The sequence below is a fragment of the Mya arenaria genome, chromosome 4, assembly GCF_026914265.1.
Source record: "Mya arenaria isolate MELC-2E11 chromosome 4, ASM2691426v1".
Classification (NCBI taxonomy): Eukaryota; Metazoa; Mollusca; class Bivalvia; order Myida; family Myidae; genus Mya; species Mya arenaria.
In genome coordinates this window covers 30,516,934-30,531,634 of record NC_069125.1, presented here as the reverse complement: position 1 = coordinate 30,531,634, position 14,701 = coordinate 30,516,934, and the positions used below count along the sequence as shown (strand labels likewise).

The following is a 14,701-nucleotide window of genomic DNA, read 5'->3' as shown; positions in this document are numbered from 1 at the left end:
TCAGATGACCTGAAGTAATATTTTAATTATTAAGAACGGCTCGTTCGCTACGTTCACTCCACCCATTCTTAATAATTAAAATGCTACTTCAAGTCATCTTACTATTAAAAAAATTAAGCATGGATGCAGTTTCGCACTACAAAAATAATTTCAGACTCCACATGACAAAGAGTTGATTATAAATTGACATCAAATTTAGCAAATTTCAACGAGTGATGCATGAAAAAGCAATATCCTTAAAGGATACATAGCAAATAATAAGGTATAAAAACATTAATTGAGATTTCTCTGATTTCATTGTACAAAACGAACATTTAGGGAATTAAAAACAAAACAAAATATAATTTAATTTACGTAAATCACCATGACAAACATTCTTTGCGTTACTGTTCACCAACTTTCTGAGAATTTTAAAACACATGTAAATCCCCATTAAACACTTTCTTCACGTAATTATTTAACACATGTCCATTCTGTTGAGATTTTGCAGTGGAACTTTTTTTTAAATAAAATTAATAACCATTACAAACATTCTTTGTGTTAATCTTTAACACATGTCAATTCTTCAATATCATTGTAAATAGCAAATGTTATGAGATTATAATTCAAATGCATTCACAATCAAAAACTTTTGCATTTTCATTTATTATCTAATGTGTATGAATCACCATTACATACATGCCATATCCCCCGGCGGGGGTAAAAATCCACCTGAATTTTGACGCATCCCCTGGTCCCCCGCCGGGGGATCCATATCCCCTGGAATTTAAAAAAAATATATATATTTTTTTTTTTCAAAACTTGCTTAATTGTAATTTGAGTGTATTTCTGTATTTATTCTTATATTATAAATGCAGAAATTGCGCATTTTTTTGTCGCGTAAAAATCCCCTGGTGTAATATCAAAATCCCCTGGAATTCAGACCAAAATCCCCTGAGAAGCCTCTCAGAAATATGGCATGTATGCCATTACCATAATTTGCATGTTACTGTCCACCACATATCCAATTTTAGTATTTCATTAATCTTCTCGATATTTTTTAAATGTGTATGTGAATCCCCATTTCTTCGTGTTATTATTTAACTCATCGCAGTGGAACTTTTCAAATTCTTTGAGCTTTTTTTTTTTTTTTAATTTTATTTATCACCATAAAAAAACTTTCTATGTGTAAGTGTTCACCACAAATCCATTCTTCCCATTTCATTGTAAACAGCTACCAGTAAATTTTTTATCCGATGAGTATGTGATTCATCATTGAATACTTTCTTTGTGTGTTATTGGACACATGTCCATTCTATTGAGCTTTTCAAAATCCTAGAGATTTTTTATTAATATCTTTAATCATCGTTACAAACATTCTGTGCGTTAGTGTTCACAATGAATCCATTTTTCGCATTTCATTGTAAACAGTTACCAGTAAATTTTTGGACATTTTTTTTATGCCTATGTGATTGATCATTAAAAACTTTCTTCGCATTATTATTTAACACATGTCTGTTCAGTTGAGTTTTCGCAGTTGAGCTTTTAAAATTCCCAGACACTTTTATTTGTATGATTCACCACAAACTTTCTTCATAATACTGTCCACCATATGTCCATTGTCAATAGCTGAAAAACCATTGTCAATAGCTGAAAAACATTCTTTATTTTTAATGCGTGTGTGATGATTCATCATTTAAATCTTTCTTCGCGTTATTATTTAACACGTGTCCAATCTGCTGAGATTTCATAGTTGAGCTTCTTAAATTTCTAATAACGTCATTTTTCACAAGCCTCCAAAATAATATCGGATTTATTAAATACATCACTCCCATAGTAATGACAATGAAGACTTGGTAAACTACAGTAAATTTGTCCCAAATGATATACACATATTTTCCAACCAAGTACACTCCATAGAGACGAAATCCGACAAAAGTGATCAAGTTTAGAACAATCACGAACTTGTACAGCCAATGGTTGAACGACCACTGATTTAACTGCATGAGCTTTCGTGCATGCAGGAACACGGAGTTGACTTCCACCATCAACGCGATGATGGTGTAGGGGATGTACATTTGGTAGTGGACATTGTACCAAAACGACCATATTACCTGTGGGAAAGAGAAACAATGAAATACTGGTAACATAGTAACAAAACAACGGTTAACGCCTATTTAAGAGTCTTAAACATAGATGGCAGTATCAGTCAAGGAAAAAGTTTTCACAATTATTCACTATTTACAAAATGAATCATCAGATACCCCCCTCCTACAATTGTACTTCTGCGCTATACTTCAATGTGTACCATCGTGATTTGGCTAGGCTAGGAAAATCTTGTAATCAGAAATTGTTAATGAGGCAGTTTCATTAGATTCGCAAGGACCCAATGCGGAAATATACACAGTCACTCATACTAATATTTTCCCTTCAAAAAAGGATTCTGCCAAAAGCTCGAATCAAATTTGGTGCGCCAGATCACTCCAAAATTTACAACAGCCACTTAGCCCTCTCGCTTTTGGAGACAACTGACAATACAGGGTTATTGAAGAGTATTTGATTGTGACTTGAGATTTCAGTGGAATAAAGAGTTGTCTTCCCTACCTTAAGTCATACATATTTATTGAAAGATTTTGTCAGTAAATTTTCCCATGGTATGTGTAAGGGGAAAGTACAATGCTTGCCAATGATGACATAATTGGGTCATCCTATTCAAAAGTGAATGATACGATCAATTTTTACATTTTCTTCTAGTTGTTTTACACTTAAGTCCATATAGATTAGCAAATTAAAAGTTTTTAACCTTCATATAGGTTCTGACACTCGCCTAGTATTCACCCAAAATTTTCAAACCTTAATCGACAATCATTGATAACATAGCACCTAGGACTATCACTATATAATTATGTCTAGTATTATTATTGCAGATTTATTCATATAATCATATAAAAAAAATGTGTCTGGCTAGGTTAAAGATTTGAAATGCTCACTTTGCTGACATAATTGACATCTCGGCTAAGAAATAGCTCAACTTATTTCTTTGAAGACATAAATTGAAACTTACCCCGATATGATGAATGATCACTTCATAATTGCTGAAAAGCTTGTTGTTCACCAGATGATCTGCAAAGTCATGTAGAAAATAACCTGAAACAGAAATTAGTTTAAATATAACTACATTCTGGCAAAAACAGATGTATGGCATGTCAAGAGCACCTTCTAGTAAACATTACAATGACCTTCACCTTTGACCTACTCAGCCCCAATACTGAGGGGTCATGTATTGATCATGAACAAAGTGCATACCAAGTTTGAAGCTACTACAAGAAGTTATTAAAACTGGTTAGAGTTGAGAATGTCCTTTAATAAATCACATTTATAGGAAGTTAAATCAGCCACAAATTATCAGAAGATTGACACTACTGTTAGCAAATTAACTTGGCATTGCAAGGTTTTAAAGCATTGAATGATCCTGTCTTTTGCTCAGCCCAAAACTACCATGTGAAATAAATTTGAATTAAGGGCAACAACTACAGCCTGTTAATTGACTCAACACATCAAAGAAACACCAATTGCCAATGCCGTCGATTTGTCCTATTCTTTTACAATACACATGTTACTTTCTACTAGAGAGTTGGACTCATTACGTCATGAGGCATAATGAAAGTTTGTCAGCGACCAGACGATTAAATCTTAGCTTTGAATTAAATTAGAAAGAAAAACGCGAGGACAAAAATCTCTTTGAAGAGTTTAAACTGACTGCTTGGATCCGGTAAAGGCAGTAGAGAATGACAGTCTCTTAGATGCAAAACGGCATTGCAGTCATGCTTTGTTTAAACTAATTGACATGATGTTTTGGTACGTTAATTTGCAAAAAGTGGAGTCAATAATCCTTATTAAAACATACCAATATTTCGTAGATTTTATTTTATCAATTTAAAACTTTCAGATACTTAACAGAATGCTCCTTTAGATAAAACTGAAAAAGTACCCTTTCAGCACAAATACTTGCTAAGTACCGAGAGAAAAGGCAACCAGCATGTACATTCCCGGTTCACAAAACAAAACCAGGTCAACGCCGAAGACTGACTCAATCCACAGACTGCAATGAAATCATATTTAAACTGATTAGTACAGAACATTATGAATATTAATAAATGCATGACTCTTTAGTTTTAATAAATATGTCAGTCACATGTGGTCAAAAAGAATTTCTTAATTTAATAGGCAAATCTTTCAGAAATATTCCATTTAGTAAGATGAAATTGGTAATGTCGTATGACTGTTCAACAGTTTGAGACATCATTGTTAATTATTGATTTATAATAAGTGCAAAATACATTCCATTAAATTAAAAGTGTGTGCAATATTGATAAATGGAAAATAACTGAAAAAACATTTAGCTGTCCACTGCAATATTTCAAATAAGGTTCAAGAAATTAGAAGTGAATGCATCAGCCGCAATGCAAGATTTTGGGCCTTTGGACAAAATTGTTAAAAGTGTTTAGACAATAAATTGGCTGCAATGCAAGATTTTGGGTCATCATCATCATCATCATCATCACCATCATCATCATCACCACCATCATCATCATCATCATCATCATCATCATCATCATCATCATCATCATCATCATCATCATCATCATCATCATCATCATCATCATCATCATCATCACCATCATCATCATCACCACCATCACCATCATCATCATCATCATAATCACATCATCATCACCATCATCACCACCATCATCATCATCATCATCATAATCATCATCATCATCATCTGCCTACCATACTTATTTACTCATATCTTTTCTAAATGTAAAGAAATTTGCATGAAATTTTCCAGATTGATCCCTACAATTTTAAGCACATAAATATATATTTCAAAAAAGGAAAAGAAAATTATGTCCGAAGACACAAAATCTCGCGTCCAAATTAACATTAATAAATCAACCAACATAATGATCACAACAATTTAATACATGTGTATCTTGGATATGATATTCCATCAAATATAGAGTCAAACTATCAGATATAGTAATAATCAATAACCAATAAGTTCACTGGAATATAAAACATGTTTTCTTACATGTAAACAAAAGTAAACAAATTATATACATGAACATGATGCGGACAAACTCTTTTCAAAAGTGTGTAATTATATATATATGCGAAAAGTAATTAATAATAATTTCTGTTCTGAAGGTATTAAACGTCCAAATAAGGCTGCTTAAGTAAGACTAAGAAACATTAGCTGCATGTACTAACGAATGACTTTCTGATTATACGCCTTAAGCGGGACATGATACTGAGTAGATTGGTATATAGAACAAGGAAAAAGGTTTGTAATGATATTTTTGTATTCAGAAAATAGTAGTTTGTTAGCATTTCAAAGTGTTTAAGAATTTTGGAAATCATGTGATGAACAGTGCCTTGAATGGATTTGGAAAAACCATGAGATGAACAGTGCTTTGAAAGGATTTGGGAAAACCATGAGATGAACAGTGCCTTGAAAGGATTTTGGAAAAACCATGTGATGAAAAGTGCTTTGAATGGATTTGGGAAAACCATGTGATGAACAGTGCTTTGAAAGGATTTTGGAAAAACCATGTGATGAACAGTGCTTTGAAAGGATTTGGGAAAACCATGCCATGAACAGTGCCTTGAAAGGATTTGGGAAAACCATGTGATGAACAGTGCTTTGAAAGGATTTTGGAAAAACCATGTGATGAACAGTGCTTTGAAAGGATTTGGGAAAACCATGTGATGAAGAGTGCTTTGAAAGGATTTTGGAAAAACCATGTGATGAACAGTGCTTTGAAAGGATTTGGGAAAACCATGTGATGAACAGTGCTTTGAAAGGATTTGGAAAAACCATGTGATGAACAGTGCCTTGAAAGGATTTTGGAAAACCATGTGATGAACAGTGCCTTGAAAGGATTTTGGAAACACCATGTGATGAACAGTGCTTTGAAAGGATTTGGGAAAACCATGCCATGAACAGTGCCTTGAAAGGATTTGGGAAAACCATGTGATGAACAGTGCTTTGAAAGGATTTGGGAAAACCATGCCATGAACAGTGCTTTGAATGGATTTGGGAAACCATGTGATGAACAGTGCTTTGAAAGGATTTGGGAAAACCATGTGATGAACAGTGCCTTGAAAGGATTTGGGAAAACCATGTGATGAACAGTGCTTTGAAAGGATTTGGGAAAACCATGTGATGAACAGTCCTTTGAAAGGATTTGGGAAAACCATGCCATGAACAGTGCCTTGAAAGGATTTGGGAAAACCATGTGATGAACAGTGCTTTGAAAGGATTTTGGAAAAACCATGTGATGAACAGTGCTTTGAAAGGATTTGGGAAACCATGTGATGAACAGTGCTTTGAAAGGATTTGGGAAAACCATGTGATGAACAGTGCCTTGAAAGGATTTGGGAAAACCATGTGAGAAAACCATGTGATGAACAGTGCTTTGAAAGGATTTGGGAAAACCATGTGATGAACAGTCCTTTGAAAGGATTTGGGAAACCATGTGATGAACAGTGCTTTGAAAGGATTTGGAAAAACCATGTGATGAACAGTGCCTTGAAAGGATTTTGGAAAAACCATGTGATGAACAGTGCCTTGAAAGGATTTGGGAAAACCATGCCATGAACAGTGCCTTGAAAGGATTTGGGAAAAACATGAGATGAACAGTGCTTTGAAAGGATTTGGGAAAACCATGTGATGAACAGTGCCTTGAAAGGATTTGGGAAAACCATGTGATGAACAGTCCTTTGATGTGATGAACAGTGCCTTGAAAGGATTTAGGAAAACCATGTGATGAACAGTGCTTTGAAAGGATTTGGGAAAACCATGTGATGAACAGTCCTTTGAAAGGATTTGGGAAAACCATGCCATGAACAGTGCCTTGAAAGGATTTGGGAAAACCATGTGATGAACAGTGCTTTGAAAGGATTTTGGAAAAACCATGTGATGAACAGTGCTTTGAAAGGATTTGGGAAACCATGTGATGAACAGTGCTTTGAAAGGATTTGGGAAAACCATGTGATGAACAGTGCCTTGAAAGGATTTGGGAAAACCATGTGAGAAAACCATGTGATGAACAGTGCTTTGAAAGGATTTGGGAAAACCATGTGATGAACAGTCCTTTGAAAGGATTTGGGAAACCATGTGATGAACAGTGCTTTGAAAGGATTTGGAAAAACCATGTGATGAACAGTGCCTTGAAAGGATTTTGGAAAAACCATGTGATGAACAGTGCCTTGAAAGGATTTGGGAAAACCATGCCATGAACAGTGCCTTGAAAGGATTTGGGAAAAACATGAGATGAACAGTGCTTTGAAAGGATTTGGGAAAACCATGTGATGAACAGTGCCTTGAAAGGATTTGGGAAAACCATGTGATGAACAGTCCTTTGAAAGGATTTGGGAAACCATGTGACCAGAAGAAGGGCGAAAAAATCAACTTGTGCCAGTTTACATTTCGATTTGTTGAAGTTAAAGAGAAAGTTCTTTTATAACAGTATATAAGTTAACATCATAGAATAAAAACCATTACTGGGTATATCAGACTGATTTTCAGCATGGATGAGCACAAAAGAATGAAATTTTTCTCCTTTTTTTAATAAAATAGTCTTTAAATGCATGGAAACCAGTTATATAAGGCTGCTGACAAAAAATTAGATCTCAGATTTTTATATTTAAGTTAAAAAATTGATGTTTTAAGCATTTTTCTTAAACCGTTAGTATTAGTTCTTTCCAAGACAAAAAAACAAAAAAGTTGTAAAAACGGTAAATCTGTAGGAATGCAGCTTTAATAGGGTTGTTGGAACCAAGTAACGAAGAAAAGAAATCAGGCTTACTGACTTAGAAAACGTTTCAAACATTATCATTGTCAAGCATTAGGAGAAAAGGGCTTTTTTGCAATGACATTAAAAGAAAAAGAAGAAAATACAAGCTTTTACTTCGCCCACAAAAGTGACCTGCTTATCACAAAATGTCAAAAGTTCTAGTAACTAGACTATATCACAAAGTTGAAAGACACTGACATTCTATCTAGGATTAATCATTGCAACATTTATAAATAATTTATACGGTAGATAAATTTCGCGCTATTTGGCGCAGATGTTATAAATACAGGTCTTGGGTAAAAATTCCTCTATATTGTTACACACCTGTTTCCATGTTGTTGTTTTTTATTTTATGATTTTGATTTTTAGCCACGGTAACCACTATGACATCTACATGATGTTAACTGTAAATATGAAACAACCTCCCCCTCCCCAAACCCCTCTTCCAACCCTTATAGGGCTTCATTCATGTTCTATAATACAGTCTGACATCGAAAACATTAATTTGAGAAGCATGTGAACAAATTAGAGTTCTTCTGTTAATTAATAGTTATTCAAAATTGTGAAAGAAATGCATTATATTGTACCTTGGCAAATAGCTTAAATAAAAGTATTGAATGAATGATTCATTCATTGAAATTGAATGACTTGAGGCGGAATATACAAAATTCTGTTCAACTGGGTATCTGCCATTGGCTGTTTGGTCTGTGTTCAAAGAAGTAAAGTAAACTTCAACAACTTAAAAAATTGTTTTGCCAACATCAAATCTGTAGGCGAGGCCCTTTAAATAAGGAAGTAAAGAAATAAGACAGGCTCAAGTTAAGCTGCTTCATAAGAATATCTAGTTGAATTACTTAAAGCTGCACTTTCACAGATATACAATTTTTACAACTTTTTTTTTTTTTTGTCTCGGGATGAGCAAATTTTTGCGCAAATATCTGCAAACCAATGATATAAGATTGCTGACAAAAAATCAGATCATAGATTTTCATATTACCGTTCGAATATTAATGTTTTATGGCTTAAACCATTTCTAACAGTTTAAGAAAAATGCATAAAACATCAATTTTTGAACTTAAATATAAAAATATGCGATCTGATTTTTTGTCACCAGTCTTATATAACCGGTTTCCATGGCTCGTTCCAAGACAAAAAATAAAAAAGGTTGTCAAAACGTTCAATCTGTGAGAGTGCAGCTTTAAGTGCTATACAAACAAAGCTCCCCCCCCCCAAAAAAAAAATGGTTTGGTTAGGGTTACATTCTTTTAAAAAAAAAACAAGAAGGGTAGGTAGGATTTTTTTATTCTGCTTTATATAAAAACATTATTGTTATCACTGGAGAATGGTGTTAAAGAAAAGTTTGAAAAGAATTAAATATTTTAATCTACATATTAAAACACACACTTAAAAAAAAAGAGGTTGTTTTTTTCACCAACTGACTATAAAAACAGTGGGGTCGGTGCCCATTTCGTAGGTAGGGTTGGGTACCCTAAAAGAAATGTTGTTGTTTTTTAGGCCTAACTACATCAATTGTAATAACCAAAGATGGCAAAAAGAGGTGATAGTAGTAATTCAGGCCTTTTCCTGCCCATCTCACAGGTCAGAATGTCTGACCCATTCCCAATGCCATATAAAAATATATCCCAATTTTAAAAGCAAAATCCTAAATGAGATGAAATCGCTGTCTCAAAAAGCTTTGTGTATAGGCTGCCCCTTACTGCCACAGGGGTTTCTCTTGATTTTTTTCGATTTTTTTTATCCTATATTGTCTATGAATTACATATGGGTTGGGTGGTTTTTTTCGAGAGAAACGCCTGTGCTTTTGGCAGAGGTGGAGTTTTAGCATTGGAACAATTTATTCTGGAACTCTGCTTATTTACAATTATAAATGCATTTTTCAGCACTGTTGGGTGACATTCATGGTTAAATACACTAATTTAAAAAAAAAAGTTCAATTGGTGCATGTTATTTATCCCAAAATAGACAAAAAAGGCCTGAAATTTTTCCCACATAGGTAAATTTTACAACGCAATTTTTCCCAATTTGTTTAGGCTTTTATTATTCAAAAATGGTCAGAAAAAGCCCTGTAATAAGAACTAGTAATGAAAGGAGCTGGTGTAATTCAATAAAATTCTAATTTTCTCTCAGTGCTGAAACAGCTACATCTAACTTAACCTCTTGTTAAAACATTCCGGCCACTTCAGCTGCAACTAAAATAATTGAAAGCAATTATTGTTAAAGTGTTACTGTTAAGGAAAATAGTTATCCTCATTTACTGAATCATGCATACAAGATACAAAAATCTTCATTTTGTATTAGGTATGTGATAACAAGAAACACATGAATAACAAACCTACATTATATATCAAAACACAACAAAGATCTGGTGACCTGGAACTTAGTTATCAAGTAACACTGAAATTACAAATTTCAAGCAATCAACAGTAATTTATTTTCTTAAAGGGGCTAGACACCAGATGGTCCGACAATCGGCAAATACATTACTTCCCCAAAATAAGCCTAGAATTGTCAATACGAACTAGTATGAGGCTGATAATACATAATTTTACATGATTAAAATAATATTTTGTCGCTGTCTCAGCTGAGTTAACACGTTTAAAGTTTACGTATGATGGTTTCCCAGTTTATAGTCTATATTTAGCATGTCAAAATTATGTGTTTGTACAAATATATATACGAACAGTATTTTAACTGGGATTAACAAGGTAGACAACCCCAGTAAATTGGGATCAACAAGGTAGACAACCCCAGTAAATTGGGATCAACAAGGTAGACAACCCCAGTAAATTGGGATCAACAAGGTAGACAACCCCAGTAAATTGGGATCAACAAGGTAGACAACCCCAGTAAATTGGGATCAACAAGGTAGACAACCCCAGTAAATTGGGATCAACAAGGTAGACAACCCCAGTAAATTGGGATCAACAAGGTAGACAACCCCAGTAAATTGGGATTAACAAGGTAGACAACCCCAGTAAATTGGGATCAACAAGGTAGACAACCCCAGTAAATTGGGATTAACAAGGTAGACAACCCCAGTAAATTGCTAAGTGCAAAATTATGCAAAAGCTGCGACAGATGCATGTGTTTTAAGTGTATGATACATCAGTAAGTTAGTTTCACTGGGTTGTACACAATGATATCAATTTTATGTATTTTTTTTACAATTTCCTTTTTCTCTTTTCAATTGTATCATCTACTGTCTAGTCCCTTTAATTAATTTAATTATTTTTTCAATAAATCAATTGAAACTCTGACTTACAAGTATAAAACACCAGTTCCAACAAGAACAGCGTGTATCCAGGAAACAAGGGTATTTCTCCAACGCCAAATATCGCCCTTCATGTAATGGGCTGGCCCAATCTTGATAGCCGCATAGTTGATGAGAGTGAATGTTAGAAGCCCGGCACTAATTGCTAGATATCCAGTTACTAATTCCACATTTTCAGAACCTTTATACATGTGCGGGTCAAAATAGTGTTGAACATCATCAGCCATCGTTTTTACGTTTCTACAAAAGGACAGAAAAGAGATTTACAATTCATCAGACAAATTCTAAATGTGGTATTTTGGGGAGAGAAGGGTGGCAGAGCACCAGTGTGCTGGTATACAAATGTGCTGAAATTCTCACCAATATGAATTGCTACATATTCCACTAAGCACCAATCTTTCTGATTTCCATTTTTCATGTTTAAATCATGAATAGATTTTAAGGATCTCTTTCATAGATTGGCACCAAACTGTATCAAATCAACATTGAAGATTGATAATACCAATATTCTAGCAAATATAATCAGCATTGATAGGGAAACCCATTTCTAATATAGCACAAACAATTGCAGTTTTGTAATATTGTCAACCACACATGAGCAGCCTTCTATCGTTTTATCTCAATCCCATTACTAATGAAGTTCAAAGAATACAACTTTAAAGACAGAGTTTTAACAGTCAGGATACTTTCTAACGCTTTCAGTGACTTCACAAGAAATTACTCTTAAAGGACTAGTTTAAGCTTTCTATAAGTGCCCCCCCCCCTCCCCCAAACCAGTGTATAGTACACAACTCCTGTATATTGATCTTTATCTTAATTGCCATGTGTTGCTTGTCAGATCTATGATCTGAGTGTCTAGCTGTGCAGTTATAGAGGTTTTATTATAGAAATGGACAATATACTTTGTCTTTTAGTTGTTTGTGTTGTTGTTTTCAAATGATAAAAATATTTGTATGTCAATGCCTTTGAATAAGAATTAGAGTTATGTTATACATAACAGTGAATTAATATGATTTAACCAGGATGCTTCACAATTTTGGATATAACAATGGTGACCATGTATTTAAAATGGATTTAAATATATGTGTTATATAACTATTTAAAAACTTATCACTCTTATTTGTTTATTATTTATTTCCAATCAGTTTAATTAATAAATTCATACATTAGCTATACATATTGTTTATATTATTAGTGAAACAATGAGATTATCTACTTCAAAAGGGTCAGCCCTAAATGGCCTTGAGCCAATAATCAAATATACTGGAAATGGTCCCTACTGTGACAGTGCAATAAATGGGAGATGCATAGCAGGGGATTATCAAGTCAAACATTGCTTAAAGGCCTAGTTTAAGGAATGTTTGGCATGACAATCCCCCAGTCTAAAATAATAGACGTGTTATACGGGATTCTTCCAATCCATAACGTCTAAACGGGAATGTGCAAAAAACGGGGGTGTTTTAAAAATATTGAAATTGTTTTAAGTGAAGTATTTTATGGTTGAAATTGATCATAAAGAGTTAAATTAATATTTTACCATGTAAGTGAAATGTTATTTTGCACTAAACAAGCATTTAATGCATTAAAACAAGTTGTTTACCTTTCCAATAAAACGAAAGTTGACTGACACAGATAACAATTATGCGAAGGGGAACAACTCGATACAATCGTAATAACTCGGCCTCCTCCGACAAAGCTTCGAGATAGACCTCGTTATACAATCGTAACAACTCGGCCATGGCCGAAATGTTCCGAGCGATTTAAAACTGTGCCCTGAAGCCTTGCAGGTGCCCTTCATGTATATATCGTTATGTTTTGACAGAATGAAATGAAGAAAAGCCGTCAAACTCATAATTATAAGTTGGATATTTTTTGTGTGGGTACGGAACTAATATAAAATAACATTATCTGGTATATTTCTTGTTTTTATGATATTTTATAGATGCTATATGCTTTAACCCTGAATCCTGATCGGAACAACTACCCACTTTTGATACTAAACAATTTGTACGTGAAGGATTTGCCATATCAAAAATCTAAAAAAAATCTGTCAACGTACAATTATTTGGACTAGACAATCCCAAGCTGCGCATCTTCTGCTAATTGCACTGGTGTCGCAGTAGGGGCCAATTTTCTGTATATTGGTTTAATAGCTTAGGGCTATTTGGGGTCCAATATTATAATGAAACCTCCAAATCTGCACAGCAGGACACTCAGATTGGAGATCTGATAAGAGGGATCAAGGCAAGTAGATCAAGATCAATACACAGAGGTTGGGGGGTCACTTATAGAAGGCTTAAACTAGGCCTTTAATGTGTTTGCAAATAAATGCAGCATTACTGTACATGTACATAACTGATAATTGCCTAATTACTTCAAAGAAATGTATAATTGAATTATAATGACCCCGTGTTTACAAGTGTGTGACACAAAATTTTGTCAATATTCAAAACATTACCCAATCAAATAAATAGACGGATTTTCATTGGAGCATAATCTGACGACATAAAGATGATCACAAGCGCGTTAAAATGGACAAAAAAAGAAGAATACCGTAACGAAATAGTTTGACAATTGAATGTTTACGTCGTAATACTTGTAAAAGACTCTACCCTATCGTAGATGTTGCAGACAACAAATTATAATTCATTTCCCCCCACGACAGCATGTAGTGGTTACGGGAGTTTATTTTTTTGTTTTTTATTTATGAAAATATTACAATTTAAATTGTGTTTCAACATATCAATAAAAAAACTTAAAATATATTACATCAAAGGCAGAAACATCAGGTCCCCGTTCAATTTTTGTTCAAAGGTTAGTGTTTAATTAACTAAGGGTATTAAAATAAAATATGTCCGAGTATCTTTCATAGCACAGTTGTTCTACGATCCGCTGGCGTGTGCACGTCGCAAAAAGGACACGGGATTCTTGTTGTTCTGATATTTAATGTTTAGCCTAAGTATTATGATACTCCCGCCTCTACCGTAGAGTTGTATTATGCTGTTTTACGGCTAGGAACACAGTTGTCTTGCTGCATTCTTGGTGTACAGATGAATAAATGGAAGACAAAATTTAGTTGTATTGTATCTTCCATTAACACCAAACATTAGAACACCTGTGATGTATTCATAACTATATTTTCTGCAGCCGATTTAGCCTCGACTCAAACCAGCGAGTTAGCTCTAGAAGTCTGTCCAACATGTCGTCGCTGTGGCAGCATTCGGAACCCATTTATCTTGCTGTCATAGGATTTTGGCTTCGAAATGTTTTTCATTGGCATTGTCAGTGTGTGTATACCACGTGATAAATTGCGTCATAAATGCTACGTCGGAAGGCAGCATTTTGCTTCGAACAAAGATTTTAAACAAAAATAACTTCACGATTTTTTCACCATTTTAAATTAAACGTAGCGCAGTCTACGCCACTTATGGAGACCCGCCTTCGGTCTTTTACCAAAGATGTGGGGCTCCGTATATGGCGCGAGTTCATAGTGGTGCGAGTTTGTGTTGGTACGACTTCTCCTTTTACCACTTAGTTGATCAGTTTTTCAACTGTTATATCATCA

General features: G+C 34.2%; 1 protein-coding gene across 2 annotated transcripts; it reads right to left on the bottom strand.

Annotated features, from left to right (window-relative positions):
- Positions 1 to 1,117: 1,117 nt before the first annotated feature.
- On the bottom strand, positions 1,118 to 13,743 carry LOC128231344 (TLC domain-containing protein 2-like). 2 transcript variants are annotated; one of them, XM_052944028.1, is made up of 5 exons: positions 13,690 to 13,743; positions 11,128 to 11,376; positions 3,999 to 4,081; positions 3,044 to 3,126; positions 1,118 to 2,093 (listed from the first exon to the last, which is right to left on the bottom strand). In XM_052944028.1, exons 2-5 carry the CDS (start codon positions 11,361 to 11,363, stop codon positions 1,650 to 1,652), a joined length of 846 nt encoding a protein of 281 aa, XP_052799988.1. In that variant the 5' UTR covers positions 11,364 to 11,376; positions 13,690 to 13,743; the 3' UTR covers positions 1,118 to 1,649. The 2 variants fall into 2 exon arrangements, with proteins under 2 accessions (XP_052799988.1, XP_052799987.1); XM_052944027.1 differs by having other exon boundaries at positions 13,595 to 13,742.
- Positions 13,744 to 14,701: the final 958 nt, after the last annotated feature.